Source organism: Gymnodraco acuticeps, unplaced genomic scaffold (genome assembly GCF_902827175.1).
Source record: "Gymnodraco acuticeps unplaced genomic scaffold, fGymAcu1.1, whole genome shotgun sequence".
Taxonomy (NCBI): Eukaryota; Metazoa; Chordata; class Actinopteri; order Perciformes; family Bathydraconidae; genus Gymnodraco; species Gymnodraco acuticeps.
Genome location: NW_022992185.1, coordinates 620989 through 639642, shown reverse-complemented (window position 1 = coordinate 639642; position 18654 = coordinate 620989). Strand labels below are relative to the sequence as shown.

General features: G+C 41.4%; 1 protein-coding gene across 1 annotated transcript in view; it reads left to right on the top strand.

Moving 5' to 3' along the window:
• The window catches only part of LOC117539067 (Fanconi anemia group A protein-like), an 81352-nt gene that overhangs the window by 31811 nt on the left and 30887 nt on the right, over positions 1–18654 (top strand). The window contains 10 exon segments of the mRNA XM_034205086.1: positions 7331–7472; positions 8471–8604; positions 10931–11041; positions 14495–14590; positions 15026–15088; positions 16296–16378; positions 16465–16525; positions 16647–16696; positions 16913–16983; positions 17198–17296. Of these exon segments, the coding sequence (XP_034060977.1) occupies positions 7331–7472; positions 8471–8604; positions 10931–11041; positions 14495–14590; positions 15026–15088; positions 16296–16378; positions 16465–16525; positions 16647–16696; positions 16913–16983; positions 17198–17296 (910 nt within the window).

Below are 18654 nucleotides of genomic sequence, written 5' to 3'. Positions count from 1 at the left end.
CATCAAAACGTTCAGCTTGGTCGGGAATCGATGGCTATTACTTTTATCATTCATAACTTTCATAATTCCGGAGATACATCCCATAATTCATTACACTTTTAACATGGAAGTCAATGGAGAAACTCTTCAGACTTCAACAATCTTCATGCAACTTCAACTGCTAACTGCTCCTTCTTCAACTGCTAACTGCTCCTTCATACTTTCACTCAGAAACCTCATTCCAATTTTAAGATGTTACACATCTTTCTGACATTATTTGTATAACACATCTTTTAAATCTGATTCTTACTTTTAGAGATATTAAACATTGTTCAGACCTTGGTAAAGAGTGCGTGACGTCACAGCTAGAGTGGAGGACAGATTTAATTTTGCCTTCATACTTTATTTTAAACCTGCCATAATTCCCAAACTCTACATTATAAAGGGGTTTGGGTCTTATCTTATCTTTCTTTCTTTCTTTCTTACAGTGCAGACGCTTTTCTGCTTGCTCCTGCCTCTGCTTACTTTTTATGCTGATTTTTCTATTCTTATTCTCTGAAAACTTCGAGCAGCGGCTGCTGGACATTAACTTATCACTGGGACAGTTCATCTTCGTAAATAGACGGAGGGTTTCAGCCATATTTCAACATTTTTACGACGACCTCAGTCTTACAGTAGCGTGGCCTAGCAACAGCTAAAGCCTGGTAGGCTACTGCATGCTATTTAGCTTAAGCTAGTTGGTAGCAAAATGCCTCCGTTCTCTACAGATGACTTCCACAAACTTATACAGAAGATAGCTGTGTTGGAAATGAAAATGCAACGGTTGGAAGTTAACGTGGAAGTGAATGGACTATGTCGTGGGAATGACACCACTTTACCAGTGTTGCAAAATAATGGAGAAGGGTATGCTAACTCACAGCTAGTTAGCAGCTACAAGGATTCCAAGGAACAGGAGGGCTGAGTACCGGGTAATAAATCTACAAGTGGTAGTCCTCCCTGGAACTCTCTGGGTGCAAAGCCTAAGAGTAAATCATTTCCATGGGATTTGGGAGGACGGATAACATGCAGAGCCCAGCGCTCTGAAATCTGTGATGCGACCGGCTGGCCTGCATTGTTATCACCCAGGAAGAGCGCCTCTTCAACCCCTATTCATACTAGGAAACAGCAGTGGACAGCTACTAAAGGGAGAATTACAAACAATCCTCCTAAACCACCAAGTGTGCCAATCCAGAACAGATACGCTCCACTGACCGAGAACCGGAGATCTGATGACCTGGATAACCTGTCCTCTTCACGCAGCAGGGTAAGGACCAATAGCTACTCCAAAAGTAAAAGGCTAGAGGGAAAGCTAACGACTGGGCCTGAAACTCTGATTGTGGGTGACTCTGCTGTAAGAGATGTAAAAGGTCTGTGTAATAAGAACAACACCAAAGTACTCTGTTTTCCCAAGGATATGGTCTCTGACTTGGCTGAGAAGATCCTGCATATTGGGGCTGAACATCCGACTGTGAAGAATGTGGTACTGCACATTGGAACAAATGATGTTGTGAAACAACAGTCAGAAGTGCTGAAAGAAGACTTTAAATGTTTGTTAGAAACTGCCAGCTCTCTAAATGCAGAGGTGTTCATCAGTGGCCCTCTACCGCCAGTCAGAAGAGGAGTGGAGAGATTCAGCAGATTGTTTGCACTGAACACCTGGCTTTCAACGGCCTGTACTGACCATTCTGTTCATTGTATTGACAATTTTAACTTTTTCTGGGATCGCAGACATCTTTTCAAGGCAAATGGAGTTTGTCTGAACAAGTCAGGAGTGAAATTGTTTATCTCTAACATATTCAACTGCCTGCGTTATCAATCTGTTCCCTCTGCCAAGGTCAAGCGGCAAGAGGAATCAAAACAGGAGAAAGACACAACACATCGCGCAGAAAACCCTGAAGAATTATCACTGCACCCGCCTGAGGAATGTTCTGATTATGGGAGACACATGGAGGAGTCTCCACTGCCCGTCACCCCCCCCCCCCTGTCAACGCCTTTGAGGATACTCCGTTCACCCTCGCCCACCCTCCTGGGGATCGTTGAAGACATGAAGGAGATACAGAGGGTTGGCACCGATTCCTTCCTGGAGTTCAAAGACCAAACTAAGGCGATACGCAGGGCTGGCACCATGTCCTTTACCCCCGCTCCTCAACGACGCCCACCAAAATCACCGCAGAGAAGCGCACCATCTCCCACGTCTCCATCACCGTGCCTGCGTCGGCCGCCTCCCCTCCCTTCGAGAGGGCATCTTCAGTCTCCGAAGCCTGATAAGGATGTGTGTGTACTAAACGCTGCAAACTGATATCTGCTGGGTCCAGGCTCAAGGGCGTATGGCACTCTCAACTCTTTCTAGGACATGCCGGGGCCTTGCCTGCCTATAGCTTTGCCGATATCTGTGTTGATAGGTAATAGATTAAGAGCGGTGAATCATCTTAGAAACAGGAAGCGCTCAAACGTTTGTGTGAGTTTATCTAATTTAGCAGTGATTCCATGTCAGCCACAGCTTGTTCCAAAAACATGACTGATAGTGTGTTTAACAAACTTAAACTAGCTTTATTAAATGTCAGGTCTCTGGCAGGAAAAACATTTTTAATCAATGATTTTATCACTGAGCACAATCTCGATTTTATGTTTTTAACAGAGACTTGGATTGAACAAAATAACAGTGCAGCTGTTCTTATCGAATCAACCACTCCCAACTTTAGTTTTATGAGTCAGGAAAGAATGCATAAGAAAGGGTGTGGAGTTGCTATTCTGTTCAATGATTCTCTTCAATGCAGGAAGACATCATATGGAAACTTTGATTCTTTTGAATATGTGGCCCTTCAGCTGAAATGCTCCTCTCGAGCTCTGTTCCTAAATATCTATAGACCACCCAAATACTGTGCAAGCTTTTTTGATGACTTTACTGAACTGCTGTCTATAGTGTGTATTGACTTTGACCGTCTAGTCATTGTTGGTGATTTTAACATCCATGTTGACAACCCCCAGGACAGAGGGGCAAAATAACTGTTTTGTGTTCTTGATAGCTATGGACTGACTCAGCATGTGACGGAGCCCACGCACAATAAGGGGCACACTCTGGACTTAATTATCTCAAAGGGTCTGAATATCTCTAAGGTTGTGGTGACTGATGTTGCACTCTCTGACCATTCCTGTGTTTCCTTTGAGAGCTCTATTTCTGTTCACAGAAATGTTCAAAAAGAGGTAACCACAAAGCGATGTTTAACTGAAAATACTAGGGAAATGTTTACTCAGAATTTTTCTTCCACACTTGCCCCTGCTAACATCTCAGTAAATGAGCTAGTAGATCATTTTAAATTAAAAATTAAAAATGTTATAGATGCCATTGTTCCAACTAAGGTAAAGGAAGTGTCTGGCAAGAAAATATCTCCATGGAGAAAGGCCATGAGCGTGAAAACAGAAAAAAGAGAATGTCGAAAAGCTGAACGCAGGTGGCGAAAAACAAATCTCCAGATTCACTTTGAAATCTATAAAGAGAGACTTGGCCTTTATAATTTGGAATTGAAAAAACGCACGACAATCGTTCTTCTCTGACATCATTACCAAAAACAAAAACAATGCACGTGCCTTGTTTGCTACCGTCGACAGACTAACTAACCCCCCAGTGTCAGTAGCCTCTGAATTTCTATCACTGACAAAATTCAGAAAATCAGACAAGCAGTCAGTGCCTCTGCATCAGGAACAGCAAATGTGTTGTCTCTGTGTCCACTTAACATCAATTCAAACACCATGACACAATTCCATCAGATTAATGATAAAAACCTAGAGGACATTATACAACTTCTGAAATCCTCCTCCTGCTGCCTTGATATTATTCCAACAGGATTTTTTAAAGATGTTTTGCCTTGCATGGCCTCAGATCTACTTCATATAGTAAACAAATCTCTTCACTCAGGTATTTTTCCACAGGCCCTGAAAACTGCAGTCATTAAACCGCTCTTAAAAAAGAATAATCTAGATGCTTCAGTAATGAACAATTACAGGCCCATATCAAACCTGCCATTTCTAGGTAAAATCATTGAAAAAGTTGTTTTTCAACAGTTGAGTAATTTCTTGCATTTAAATAACTGTTTTGATGTGTTCCAGTCAGGCTTTCGTCCAAACCACAGCACTGAGACTGCTCTTGTAAAGGTCTTTAATGACATCCACTTAAACACAGACAGTGGCAGAACTTCAGTGTTAGTATTATTAGATCTCAGTGCTGCGTTTGACACTGTTGACCACAACATATTACTAGACCGACTGGAAAACTGGGTGGGACTTTCGGAAACGGTTCTAAATTGGTTTGAATCCTACTTAAAGGACAGAAACAACTTTGTTTCTATAGGTAAATACACATCTGAGTTGACAAATATGACATGTGGGGTTCCTCAAGGCTCCATCTTGGGGCCTCTTCTCTTTAACATCTACATGCTACCACTGGCTCAGATAATGAAAAACAACAAAATAAGTTACCATAGCTATGCAGATGACACACAAATTTACGTAACAATTTCACCAGGAGACTATGCTCCAATTCAAACACTGAGTAAGTGCATTGAACAAATCAATGACTGGATGTGTCAGAACTTTCTCCAATTAAACAAAGATAAAACTGAGGTAATGGTTTTTGGAGCCAAGTCAGAACGTATAAAAGTTAGCGCTGAGCTTCAGTCTGCAATGTTCAAAACAACAGATAAAGCCAGAAATCTAGGTGTAGTCATGGACTCTGACCTGAGTTTCAACAGTCACATTAAAACAGTTACTAAATCAGCCTACTATCACCTAAAGAATATATCTAGGATTAAAAGACTAATGTCACAGCAGGATTTGGATAAACTTGTCCATGCTTTTATCTTCAGTAGACTCGACTACTGCAATGGTGTCTTCACAGGTCTCACTAAAAAATCTATTAGGAAGCTGCAGCTGATTCAGAACGCCGCTGCTCGAGTCCTCACTAACACTAAGAAAGTGGATCACATCACTCCTGTTCTGAAGTCTTTACACTGGCTTCCTGTGTGTCAAAGAATAGATTTCAAAATACTGCTGCTGGTTTATAAAGCACTGAATGGTTTAGGCCCAAAATACATTTCTGACCTCCTGCTAAATTATGAACCATCCAGATCTCTCAGGTCTTCAGGGGCTGGTCAGCTTTCTGTCCCCAGAGTCAGAACTAAACATGGTAAAGCAGCGTTCAGTTATTATGCTCCAAATATCTGGAACAAACTCCCAGAAACCTGCAGGTCCGCTGCAACTCTGACTACTTTTAAATCCAGGCTGAAGACTTTTCTTTTTGTCGCTGCTTTTAATTGAACTATTCATATCTTAGACTGCACTGTAACTTTTATCCATGTACTTTTTCTTTTAATGTTTATTCATATCTTAGACTGCATTGTAACTTTTATCCATGTATTTTTTCTTTTAATGTTTATTTTATTAGCTTTTCTTTTTAATGACTGATTTTAAATGCCATTTTCTTAATGTCTTTCATTTTTTGTAAAGCACTTTGAATTGCCTTGTGTTGAAAAGTGCTATATAAATAAACTTGCCTTGCCTTGCCTTGCCTTGCCTTACATTCCTGAGACGACATTTTTCATGAGAAACGTAGGAAAACATCTTGTAGCTTGAAAAATAAAAAATAATTAGGCAAAAAATAATTAAACAAAATGCCTCTTGAGGGCAGGAAGTGACAAAAACTTTCAACATGTCCTCATTGTAAGTTCAGCCTCATCTTTCCCCACCACAGCAGCTGCACATCTTTAGTTAATCTGCCAAAAAGGCCACATTATTAACCGAAAGTACACAAAAAGTACACTTCAGATGCTCAGGTTCCTTGACATGCTTCACGCTTTGAAATTTCACCGATATCTGTTACGGTTCTTCAACAAAACGTTCACATGTAAGAGGTTTATCTCTCATTCAGAACAATGAAAATGCCATGGAAACCATTGATCTCTGGACACGTCGTTAGCTCAAATATAAACACCTGTGTCATCATGGAACACGATGATGTCATAACTCCAACTGACATGCTCAGAGCAGCAGACTTCAGATAATGGTTAATGGTCCTGCCCTCAACAGCTCTACGTCAATTATGGGGTGTCATCATATGCCGTTTCCATGGAACGCATCCCTCGCCATAAAACACGATGTCGCTGTAACTACAATGGACACGGTCCGATCGTCCCCCAAACTTCACTTGTATATCACCGGTCCATGCCTCAACAGCTTTACGCCAAATCTGAGATCTCACCATTGGCTGTTGCCATGGAAACGCATCCCTCGCCATAAAAGACGATGTCGCCCTAACTCCTATGAACATTTTCAAACAGTGCTCAAACTTCACATGTGTGCTAACAGTCCAGCCGTGAAGACATCTACGGGATTTCTTCAAATGCCGTTGCCATGGCAACACAATGCTCGCCATGAAACACGGTTCTCTCATAACTTCAGTGAAAATGCTCCAAACGGCCCAAAACTTCACAGGTTTGGTAACGATGCAGCCATCAACGCATCTAAGCGTATTATGGGATGTCATCATATGCCGTTGACATGGCGACAGATCATTCGCCATCAAGTTAGTTCAAATGTTTGCAGTTCAAATATTCTGCTGCTTTTCCAAGCCGTTTTACTTTCTTTTCTTCTCTCATCACACATTCAAGCCCCCAGTGTTCATGTATCATTTCAATCTAAATTATTCACTTTCTTCTTACACATTACATTTCAGCATAGCAGTTTAGCATCAGATTTTCAGCATAAAGCATTCCCACTAGCAATTTCTTCAGGAATTGCATTCTCTAGTTGTCTGTGTTGTGCTATTTATTAGGATTGTATAGTTAAGTAAAATTGCACTGGTTTAATCAGAAACAAGCTTCACTTCAGCATCAGGTGTACAGCTATTTAGAGTCTTGATGGGTCTATTATGATGTGCTTACAGTTTCTGTACATAGGAACTCTTTGCATTTGTTTTCAAAGAGCAAAACACTTCAAGTTATTTTGTGTCTTCAGATCTGTAGTTGTCTATTGTAATAGAACTAACGTGTGTGTGTGTGTGGTGTGTGTGTGTGTGGTGTGTGTGTGTGTGTGTGTGTGTGTGTGTGTGTGTGTGTGTGTGTGTGTTGTGTGTGTGTGTGGTTGTGGTGTGTGTGTGTGTGTGTGTGTGTGTGTGTGTGGTGTGTGTGTGGTGTGTGTGTGTGTGTGTGTGTGTGTGTGTGTGTGGTGTGTGTGTGTGTGTGTGTGTGTGTGTGTGTGTGTGTGTGTGGTGTGTGTGTGTGTGTGTGTGTGTGTGTGTGGGTGTGTGTGTGAGAGACAGCTGGCAGTGATGTTCAGTGTGCAGCAGCTGCTGGCTCACCTGCAGCAGGTTCTGGAGACCAACGAGGTGAACTGGAAACACGTGCTGTGCTTCCTGTCCACCCTGCTGGTGTACAACCCCGGGGCCCAGGGCAGCCTGACAGGTGAACACTCTTGCTGCTGCCTGCTACTTCAAATATCTTTATTGAGACAAAGAAGATAACGCTGACAGTGTGTTGTTTAGTTCATGCGCTTTTTAATTGATATTAAATCATTTAAGTTTGTATTTTGAAATTGAAACAATAGGAAAATAATCTAATTAAGATAAACTGACAAGGATGAAATGAATGTAAATATATCAAATAAAGGAGAAAGACTACATCTAATAATACAAAATAAATCAGAGACTTGTTACCTGGTATTAGGGCTACTCGATTATGGCAAAAATCATAATCTCGATTATTTGGGTCAATAATTGATATCACGATTATTAAAAACGATTATCCATTTACTTTGAAAACATCAATTTATTGGAGAGAAAATGTGAACAGTATGTTTTTAACAGTTGATTACCCTGAACTTTAAGTATAATTCAACTGAAAAACCAAAAAAGTAATAATAATAATAAAAAAAGAATCGTTTTATTTAGATTACGTTGTTTTCGTAATCGTTGCAAGCCATAATCGTAATTGCGATTAAAATATGATTAATTGAGCAGCCCTACCTGGTATATATGATTAAAACTGACAAATGCCAAGCTTTACCAAGTGAGCTGATACTTGTTAATACATTTGACCAATTGGATGAGGAAAATGCATCCCTGACTGTTATACTTCTGTTAACCATTATAAACCTTGTGAGGCACCATTCACACATTATCTTAAAACTCAAATCCAGCATAAGAGTGTTTAATAAATACACATTTCACATGTGTTTAACGACATTCAATTAACTTTGCTAAGCCGTTTCCAATAGGCTGAGTATCATATCATAATCTTACTAATGAGTATCATCTTATATTAAGTCATTACTATTTTTTTATAAAAACGTAATTCCTTTCAACAGTCAACCACTCTACTAAATACACAAAGGGTAAATAAACTGGATAGGAATCACATTTCAAAAGGATTCCAGTTTAAAAGGCTATCTGTGTCTCTTCCAGAGCTTCTGTCCAGACTGCTGAGCTCGGCGTTTGAAGGCTACGACCTGGAGAGCATGATCACAGCCTTCCTGCTGGCCCGACAGGGGGCGCTGGAGGGAGCGGCCATCTTCCCCTCCTACAGCAACTGGTTCAAGGTTTACAAAGGACTTTTCACCACTTGCCTTTAAATGTTCTCATTGCGGCAGCTACAGCGTGTATTTACCTCAGGATGAGTATGCCTCTAAAATATTGTCTAGACTCTAGATCAGTGTTTCTCAAACTTTTTCATACCAAAGACCACTTAACCAATAAAAAAACACTCGCGGACCACCTAACTCCACAAATATCCCACAACACATAGTTTTTCTAGAACAGATTACAAATCGCCTGAAAATGGTACAAACAGGTGGCAACATGTGTGACGAAGGTGTTGCCCTGGGCTATATCATGCAATAGAAAGTGAAACGTAAGCTCACTCCATTGCAGAGATATTCCCGTGAGAGTGCGGAAAACTTAAATGTATTTATTTATTTCAAATGTGACATTTTACCACTATATTCACGGACCACTAGGGGGCGCTCACGGACCACACTTTGAGAAGCACTGCTCTAGATCACACAATTAGCCGCGCTGAAAGTCAGGATAAAAAAACCAAATACATGTCATAGTGTTCAACCAGTGTATAATAGGGATGTAACGATAACAAAAACTCACGGTACGATAATATCACGATAAAAAGTCCACGGTAGGCTACGATATTTATCGCGATATTGAAAAATAAAGAAAATAAATGTGGATTTTTTTTTTTTTTACTTGAATTTTTTTTCCTTTATTAAATAATAAATCTGATTTGTACAGCATTTTAGTAGGATAGTAGTATTTTAAAGTGTCAACAATATAATAATCAGACCCTGCAATAGAATAAATCAAGTTTCACTTTAGTTTTTCAAGTAACTCAACTCTAACTCACTCACTCAGCATCATGGCCAGCTTTGGCCATGGGTGACAGCAGTGGGTAAAACTGTGCATTGTCTCTCCACCACTTCAAAAACAATACAGTGTTTGCCAAGAAGGGTGAGGCTTATTGACAGGGCGAGATATAAATATACTGTTGGTACTTGTCAATGTCTCTAGGTATGTACATGTAGCCCTGTAAATACTATGTCCTTTTGTGTTATCTGTTGTTTTATGTTCATGTTGTAACCTACTTGCTGCCATGTTGGACAGGTCTCCCTTGAAAAAGAGATCGATGATCTCAATGGGACCACCTGGTTAAATAAAGGTTTTTTAAATAAAAAATAAAAAATCGCGGTAGATTTAGTCAGTCTCACGACGGTATTGAGACATTTATTTACCGCGATATTCGATATATCGTTACATCCCTAGTGTATAATGAATAATTATGGATTTGTAAAATAAACACTATAAATTCTATACATCAGAGTGGCAATAGCTGGCCATAGCTAACTTTTAAAGACAATTTTGTAAGATTGGAATCAGTAGATGTATTTCAGATTTTAGTAGATCATTTTGGTAGATCATTCTTGTTTTAGATATTTGTGTCAGAGAGTGCTTTAATTAGTGCAGTGTTGGAGAGGGGGGGACTGAGGGGAGGACTGTGCTTAATAGTTCCGGAGTGGAACTGGCCTCTGGGCAGCATTACATTACATTACATTGCATTTAGCTGACGCTTTTATCCAAAGCGACTTACAATAAGTACATTCGACCAGGAAGACACAACCTTGAAGAAAACAGAATCATATAATCAGGTTTCATAGAGCCAAACATTTCAAGTGCTACTCAACTGGCTTTAGATAAGCCAGTCCTTTATTAGTATATAAGTGCTTTGTTAATAGTTATATCGCTCGAAGTGGAGTCGAAAGAGATGAGTTTTCAGTCTGCGCCGGAAGGTGTGTAAGCTTTCTGCTGTCCTGATGTCAATGGGGAGCTCATTCCACCATCTTGGAGCCAGGATAGCAAACCCACGTGTTTTTGCTGATGGGAACTTGGGTCCCCCTCACAGCGAGGGCGCAACGAGTCGTTTGGCTGATGCAGAGCGTAGTGCACGGGCTGGGGTGTACGGTTTAACCATGTCCTGGATGTAGGAAGGGCCAGATCCATTCGCAGTAAGCAAGTACCAGTGTCTTAAAGTGGATTCTAGCAGTTACCGGAAGCCAGTGAAGGGAGCGGAGGAGCGGAGTGGTGTGTGAAAATTTTGGAAGGTTGAAGACCAAACGAGCCGAGCCACTTCTGACCGCTGGGCTATCCGCTGGCCCTGTTGGTAGATGATTCATGTTTTATCAAAGGTATACTGGTGTGGAATAATGGAGTGGTTGATCAGACTAATGTTGGAACAAGGTCATGGGAGTGTATTTTGCTCTAGTTTGTCTTTGCTTAACATATAGTTCCAGATAGAGAGCTTAATATTATTCAATGCGCCTTTTTTTCTACTAACACTATTCTTTGCTGTTTTTTCTGCAGATGTCTTTCGGGGGATGCAGTGGTTACCATGCGAGCAGCAAGAAATCTCTGGTGTTCCTGCTCAAGTTCCTGTCTGACTTGGTGCCCTTTGAACCCCAACAGTACCTCAAGGTGACTGTCTGACTCATAATTGATTTCAGTACACATAAGGAACACGGTGTCTTCAATAATGAACCCTCAATGACCCCCAGGGGCAGACAGGTTACTCACACACTGGGAGTGACAGGATTCTGTAGAAGACTTTGAAAACTTAGATTAATGGAAACATAGTTTATACTGTGTGAGAGATATGTGTACACAGCAATATGACTTCATACAGGGTTCAGAAGTGGTGGAAAGAAAAAGTATATTAAGTCCAGTACTAAACTAAAAGTTACATGTTTGCGCACTTAAACTCTTCTTCAGCATATCTATCTTATGCTACTTTATACTTTATACTTTTACTCGAAACATCACATTTATCCAACAGATATAATTACTCTTTTTTTCAGTTATGATTAACAAAATACAGGCCATTAATTTAACCTATTTTGCTTTATTTAACGAGGGATTACGTATGGTAACCCTTGTTATATAAGCACAGGTGAAGCCCTCTACTGGACTCTATGGGTACCCCTCTTGATCATATCATGCAAGCATTCATCCACTGAGACTTCTCACTTCCCCGGGGCGGGCCTAATGCACGCGCATCTCACCGCATAAAAGGAGGCCTCGCCTCCGGACTGTCATCCTACACTTCTCTTCAGCAAGCAGCATAGGACAGACAGGGCCCCAGAGTAGAGGGCTTCGGCTGTGCTTATATAACAAGGGTTACCATACGTAACCCCTCGTTATATCTCTCACAGGAGCCCCGATGTATACACGCGCTGTCGTCCAACAACAACACTGTTCCATCTCACTGTCCCTGACCGGCTTTCTGGTTAGCAGCCGCTGCGCCTCACTCACCTCTCCCTTGGTCGTAGCCGTGGAGAAGTCGGGGCTGCGGCTGACAAAGCACACTCTGACGCGCTTACCTCTTGAAAGTGTGCTCGGAAAACAGCGCTGAGGGCAGCCGTTGTCGCCGGACAAGGAGCCGACTGCAAATACAGAAAATGCTGTGCCTGTGTTAGAAATGTTGTCTGACGGGGAGCCTTCTCTGGTCGAGCCTCCTGCTCCAAGTTCTGCATCCCATAAACCACCGTCTGGATTCCCCTGTGTCCTCCCTTGCAGCTCCATTGATTCCCTCTCTCCTTTCCTGCTGAAAGATGAGTGTACTCAGGGACGAGGAGTAATTTAACCAGCCGCCAGTAGGAGTCAGGCTTTACTTTCTTTTATATCCATAAAGAAAAGTAAATCTGTTTACAGTTGTTTCATATGGATGTTGAGAGGTATCCATATATCTCTTCATTTTGCTCTCAAAGTTCACCAGATTGATGCTTCTAACTTCAATATTTAAAAAAATATGGGAGCATGCCCCCGGACCCCCCTAGAGAGTGTCAGGTCCACTCCCCACTTATAAAAATAGCACTTTACCACTGCACCCCCTCTAATCTCAGATGCACCCTGAGTCATTTTGTTTACGTACAGTGAGCCTTTCTAAAATATACAGTAAAGAGACAAACCCACCAGCATTATAGGATATACTATACAGTATGACTATAATTCTTGTTTTTGTGCTGTATAAATAAATTGACATGAAGCAGTTGCTGATTTAGAGTACTGGCACCTTTTTTATTCCAATTCAAGCACTGGATAACATTTTATGAGGGGGCCTGGAGTTGACCAAGACGCCGCCGTGCATATGTCCTCCACACTCACGCCACGGGTACCCGACGGGTGACCCGCAAAATAAGTGATTCGTGGGTGGTATTTTTTCAAACGCTTTTTTCCGGGTTCGCTTCTGGGTAAAACAAAGATGGTCGGGTCGCGGGTGTTGCATAGTAAATATATTAATTTAGTTTAATGTTTAAATCCTCAGACCTCTCCCCCGCGGGACCACGCATAATCATAACCTCTGTAGCGCATCAATCTGCTGCTGAGCGCGCCACATTCGAAATGGCTGAGGTAAAGCTCTCTAGCGGAGAATACAGCATTTTCAATAACACTTCCTCGAGAGCGAAATCCAACGTCTGGGAGGCTTTTGGTGTCATCCTAGATGGAGGAAATAACCAACATCCCACGTTTTTTAGACAAATATGCAACTGCGTGTGTTAATAATTGCATATGCGGGTTCGGGTCGGGTTGCGGATCTTGTGCCGTCGGGTCGGGTTGCGGCACGGGTAATGCCCCGATTGCACCTGCCTCTTGAGACATCGCCCCCCAGAACTGGGGAATTGCCCAGGGCTGGCCCACCTTCATCTGTGTCATCTCTGAGTACCACGGAGCCCCGACGCGATCCGGCGCTACTAGGATGATTGACAGACGTTCTCGTCTCACTCTCCCCAGGAGAGGGAGAATGAGATGTAGCGGTGGAAAAGCGTATAGCAGCTTTCTTGGCCATGGCTCGTGTGCAAACGCGTCCACCCCCAAGGGCGGATCGTCGCTCAGAGCCACGGAGAACCACAGGGCACAATGGCTGTTGCGCCGGCTGGCGAACTGATCCACCTCTGCTGTCCCGAACTGGGCCCAGATCTGCTTCACCACCTCCGGGTGAAGCGCCCACTCGCCTGGCAGGGGGCCGCCCCTCGACATGAGGTCGGCCCCCCTGTTCTCCAGACCCGGGATGTGGAGGGCTCTCAGAGATAACACCACCTCTGAAGCCCATAACCACAGTTTCTCCGCTGTGGTCAACAAAGCGGCGGAGCGGACTCCGCCCTGCCTGTTGATATATGCCACTGTGATGCTGTTGTCGCTCCTGACCATTACATGTCTCCCCCGATTTGGAGCAATCTCGACATGAAAGTAAGCGCCTTCAGGTCGATGGTTGTGAACCAATCGCCTGGCTGCACCAGTCCCAGCAACTGTTTCACAGTTAACATCTGGAATTTTTTGTGTGCAATGTGGAGATTCAGGCTGCGAAGCTCCAGGATGGGCCGGAATTCTCCTGTCTTCTTGGGAGACAGGAAGTATTTTTACTCTCAAGCACTACTTAAAAATGTAGGTACTTTGCTTGAGTATTTTCACTGTATGCTACTTTATACTTTTACTGCACTACATTTTGTAGGCAAATGTTGAACCTTGACTCCAATACATTTATGTAACAGCTTACAGGTTATTCCTCTTTCCTACTTAATTAATTAAATACCTTACTCAACAATATATATCTTACTCACCCTGTAACCTTGAACTCTTGAAGAAATGAGACTTGGATTATGTATTTCATGAGTAAAAAACTAAAAAGCTGAACAAAGTTTAAATAATTCATGGTCATGGCCCCCCATGATGAACATGTGATAATTTACATGAACTATTTCCCAATGTACTATGTGACCTTTTGTAGGGGGCCTGACCCCTATGTTGGACACCGCTGAACTACCTTAAAGTGTACATATATATAAGGTCACAGTTCCAGTGTAATCCACACTCAACACTAGAAACAGAGCAATGATATGGCTCTTATTTTCTTCCCCTCCCTGTGAATGTCAGGTTCACGTCCTGCAGCCTCCGTTCGTCCCCGTGAAGCACCGCAGCCTCCTGATGGAGTACGTCTCTCTGGCCAAGACCAGGCTGGCCGACCTCAAGGTTAGCATTAAAAGAGAATGCTTATTATATCTTTACTTGTTTTTTTTACACATATTGAAATAACAGTAACAGGTAGCACCTAGTTTGTGTAAAATGTATTTTAAAATGATATATTGTATCATAGCCCATTATACAACATAATTACATTCTGTTTACATCAGTAAAGTGGTTTAACAGTTTGTGGTTGCACACATTATGACATTTTACTACATTTACTACAATGTGATAATGATTACAAAATAATGTGTAAACCTTTCAGAAATTGTTTGTGAATCATTACATAGAAAGATGGACCAGAAAACAATTATTAACCATGTACAAAGTATTGTAGATTAATACCATCTAAATAATGTTTGAAGATGCTTCACAACATTTGTATAAATCATTTAACATGGTATTATAATGATCAGTTGTAACGTTTGTTGTCTTGTGCAGGAGTGTGTGGAGGACATGGGTCTGTATGAGGACGTCTCTGGTGCGGGTGGAGCCTCTCTGCAGGTAACAGTGAGAACAGCAGTGTGTTTGTTTAATGTAGAAAATACATTCTAGTTTTAGAAATAAGTCAGCTCTATAATGATACATTATACTGTTTGTTGACCATAATGTATCAAATCTATTTAGGATGAACTGAACTGCACTACATGCTCTGGAAGCTCATTCAATGTTTCACAACACCAAGAGTGAAGACGTTCTTTCTATTTTCAGACAAACACTTCACCTTATCTGTATTATGAGAAGTCCATTTAATTGGGTTTTCATTTCTTATAAATTGTGTAAACTATCAACAACCAGTTTAAGTCATTATTGATCATCCAACAATCCCTCTAACATTTTTCAACATTAAAAGTCTGGTTCTAATCCTGAGTTTTGGTCGAAACAATAAACACTGAAATTAATAAAAACCAGTTTTTCTACAAGAGAAGCAAACATTCTTTAATTTTAGAGTTATCTAATTACAGAGTTACGTGAACTTTGACTAACTCAGAACATATTGCGGACACAAACCTAATCCTAGTTGCAGCAATACAAACAAAACATGTTTTATTTATATGAAGCAATGTTTTTATTTGCATTCAAATGTATTCAAAGTTATGTTTTTCTTATTTTAGCCAGGCTTGGGGAGTAACGGATTACATGTGACAGTATTACGTAATCAGGATACAAAGCAAGTAACTGTATTCCCTCAAAGTTACATACAAAAAAGAGATTACTGTTACATTTCAAAACATTGTGGATTACTAGCAGGATGACAATGTTAGTGAAAACCTAAAAAGCAGAGTGTTTGTTGTAAAAGGATCAGAAGTTATCTCTTACTTTCAAGTGTGAATCTATACGCTAACCGCCTGTATCTGCTTTATGGTTTTCACTTTCTTTGCTTCATTTGTTCGGTTGTTAATTCAGCAGGTGAACCTATATTTCATAAAATAATGTGTTTGATCTTAACTGTGTGAATTAAACTGAAGCGGAGCATTTTCTGTGAGCTCAGATTCTTTAAACTGTGTGTGTGTGTGTGTGTGTGTGTGTTGTGTGTGTGTGTGTGTGTGTGTGTGTGTGTGTGTGTGTGTGTGTGTGTGTGTGTGTGTGTGTGGTTGTGTGTGTGTGTGTGTGTTGTGTGTGTGTGTTGTGTGTGTGGTGTGTGTGGTGTGTTGTGTGTGTGTAGTGTGTGTGTGTGTGTGTGTGTGTGTGTGTGTGTGTGTGGCCGCAGTGCCAGGCTGTGCAGGATGTGGAGAAGGCGCTGTGTCTGTTTGACAGCACAGGAAGAATCTCTGCTACAGTCATGGAGGCCAGGTATCTACATCACATGACACCTGCAGCACATTCAGGACGCACAGAGGAGGGTGTGAAGGTTTCATGTCTCCTCTGTCTCCTCTCAGTATTTTCCGGAGGCCATACTTCCTGACGCGATTCCTCCCTGCCCTGCTGACACAGAGGACGGTGAGCATCTATCATTCTCAGTTGTATCTTTAAATGCTCAGGTGTGAAGTTCTTTTGTCATTTTGTCACCATTTTTCACATCACATGCATCACTTCCTGTTTACCTGTCTTTCATTTCCAGCTTCCTGTCAAAGCCGATGCTCGCATGAGTTTCATAGGAGCTCTGAAAAAGTGAGTTACAAGCTCATAAATAATGTACAATTTCTTTTTACTCTACACTATGTTCTTAGATTTAATATACTATATAATGATAATATACATGTCTAATATTTATGTATTTTTTGCCACCAAAATGTATTATTTTAACAAATTCAATGCAAGGAAATGTTTGATTTTAATTATAACTTGTTATAATATAAGTGTATTTTCTTGCCTGTGTGTATTCAGAGCAGATAAGATCCCTGCTGCTCAGTACTCCTACTATGTGGAGTCCTGCCAGAGACACAGGCAACAGGAGGGTGGGTCATTCAGCATTTACTAAGATTACGATAACCATCATTTGTTTATTTTCTATGTTCTTTCTTTTTTTCCTCATAGTAGTTTAGAAGGTGGACGATAGAGTATAAATCTCCTCATGCTGTCTCATGGTGTCTCTTTCCTTATCACAACAGAGATATGTCGATGTAAACAAACCTGTCACATCGCTGCATTTCCCCTCTGCTGTGTTTTCAGGAAGTGCGGTGTGTGTGGACACTAATGATGATCCTCTGCAGGTGCTGAAGGTTCAGCTGCAGGAGTTCACACAGCTGGTTGTTAAGTGGAATGACGGAGGTACAGTACACACACACACATGCACGCACACACAACAATACTAGCACAGACACAGGGTTGAGAAAAGCCTTGCACTGAGAAATACCTTCAAACTGATCAGACATGAACACAGACGGGCAATAGCCAATGATATAATTAGTTTATAAAGAGCAAAAAAAGGATGAGTTGAATGTAAAAAATGCTATCACTTTTTTTCTTTTTCTGTGTCTAAGTAATTATAGCGACTTCAGGAACAAAGACAAGTGTCTGAGAGGCTGAGGTAGGGCCTGGTTTGTCATAAATAAAATACAAAATCTTAATGTCATGAAAATCATCAACTTATTGTAACGTGCACAATATATATTTTCTGAATGATCCAGCTGTGTAAAGATAGTGGTCAACAATAAATACAGCCACCCTCTCCTCCACACACACCTCACACTGCTGATTATATTCACTCTGAGTGCTGCCCATAACCATGTGACCCATCCCATCATTGATCACAAAATAATAAGGAACAATATTATTAACAAAGACCAATGACAAAATATAAACAATCTAAAACCTATTAAATGTACAACAGAAATCACCACTTTCTGACTTTCATGGCTCCTAATGCTACACTGAACAAAAATATAAATGCAACACTTTTGTTTTTGCTCCCATTTTTCATGAGATGAACTCAAAGATCTAAAACATTTTCTATAAACACAAAATAACCATTTCTCTCAAATATTGTTCACAAATCTGAAAACATCTGTGATAGTGAGCACTTCTCCTTTGCCGAGATAATCCATCCCACCTCACAGGTGTGGCATATCAAGATGCTGATTAGACAGCATGATTATTGCACAGGTGTGCCTTAGGCTGGCCACAATAAAAGGCCACTCTGAAATGTTCAGTTTTATCACACAGCACAATGCCACAGATGTTGCAAGTTTTGAGGGAGCGTGCAATTGGCATGCTGACAGCAGGAATGTCCACCAGAGCTGTTGCCCGTGAATTGAATGTTCATTTCTCTACCATAAGCCGTCTCCAAAGGCGTTTCAGAGAATTTGGCAGTACATCCAACCGGCCTCACAACCGCAGACCACGTGTAACCACACCAGCCTAGGACTTCCACATCCAGCATGTTCACCTCCAAGATCGTCTGAGACCAGCCACTCGGACAGCTGCTGCAACAATCGCTTTGCATGACCAAAGAATTTCTGCTCGTCGTCCTCATCGGGGTCTCGACCTGACTCCGGTTCGTCGTCGTAACCGACTTGAGTGGGCAAATGCTCACATTCGATGGCGTCTGGCACGTTGGAGAGGTGTTCTCTTCACGGCTGAATCCCGGTTTTCACTGTTTAGGGCAGATGGCAGACAGCGTGGGTGGC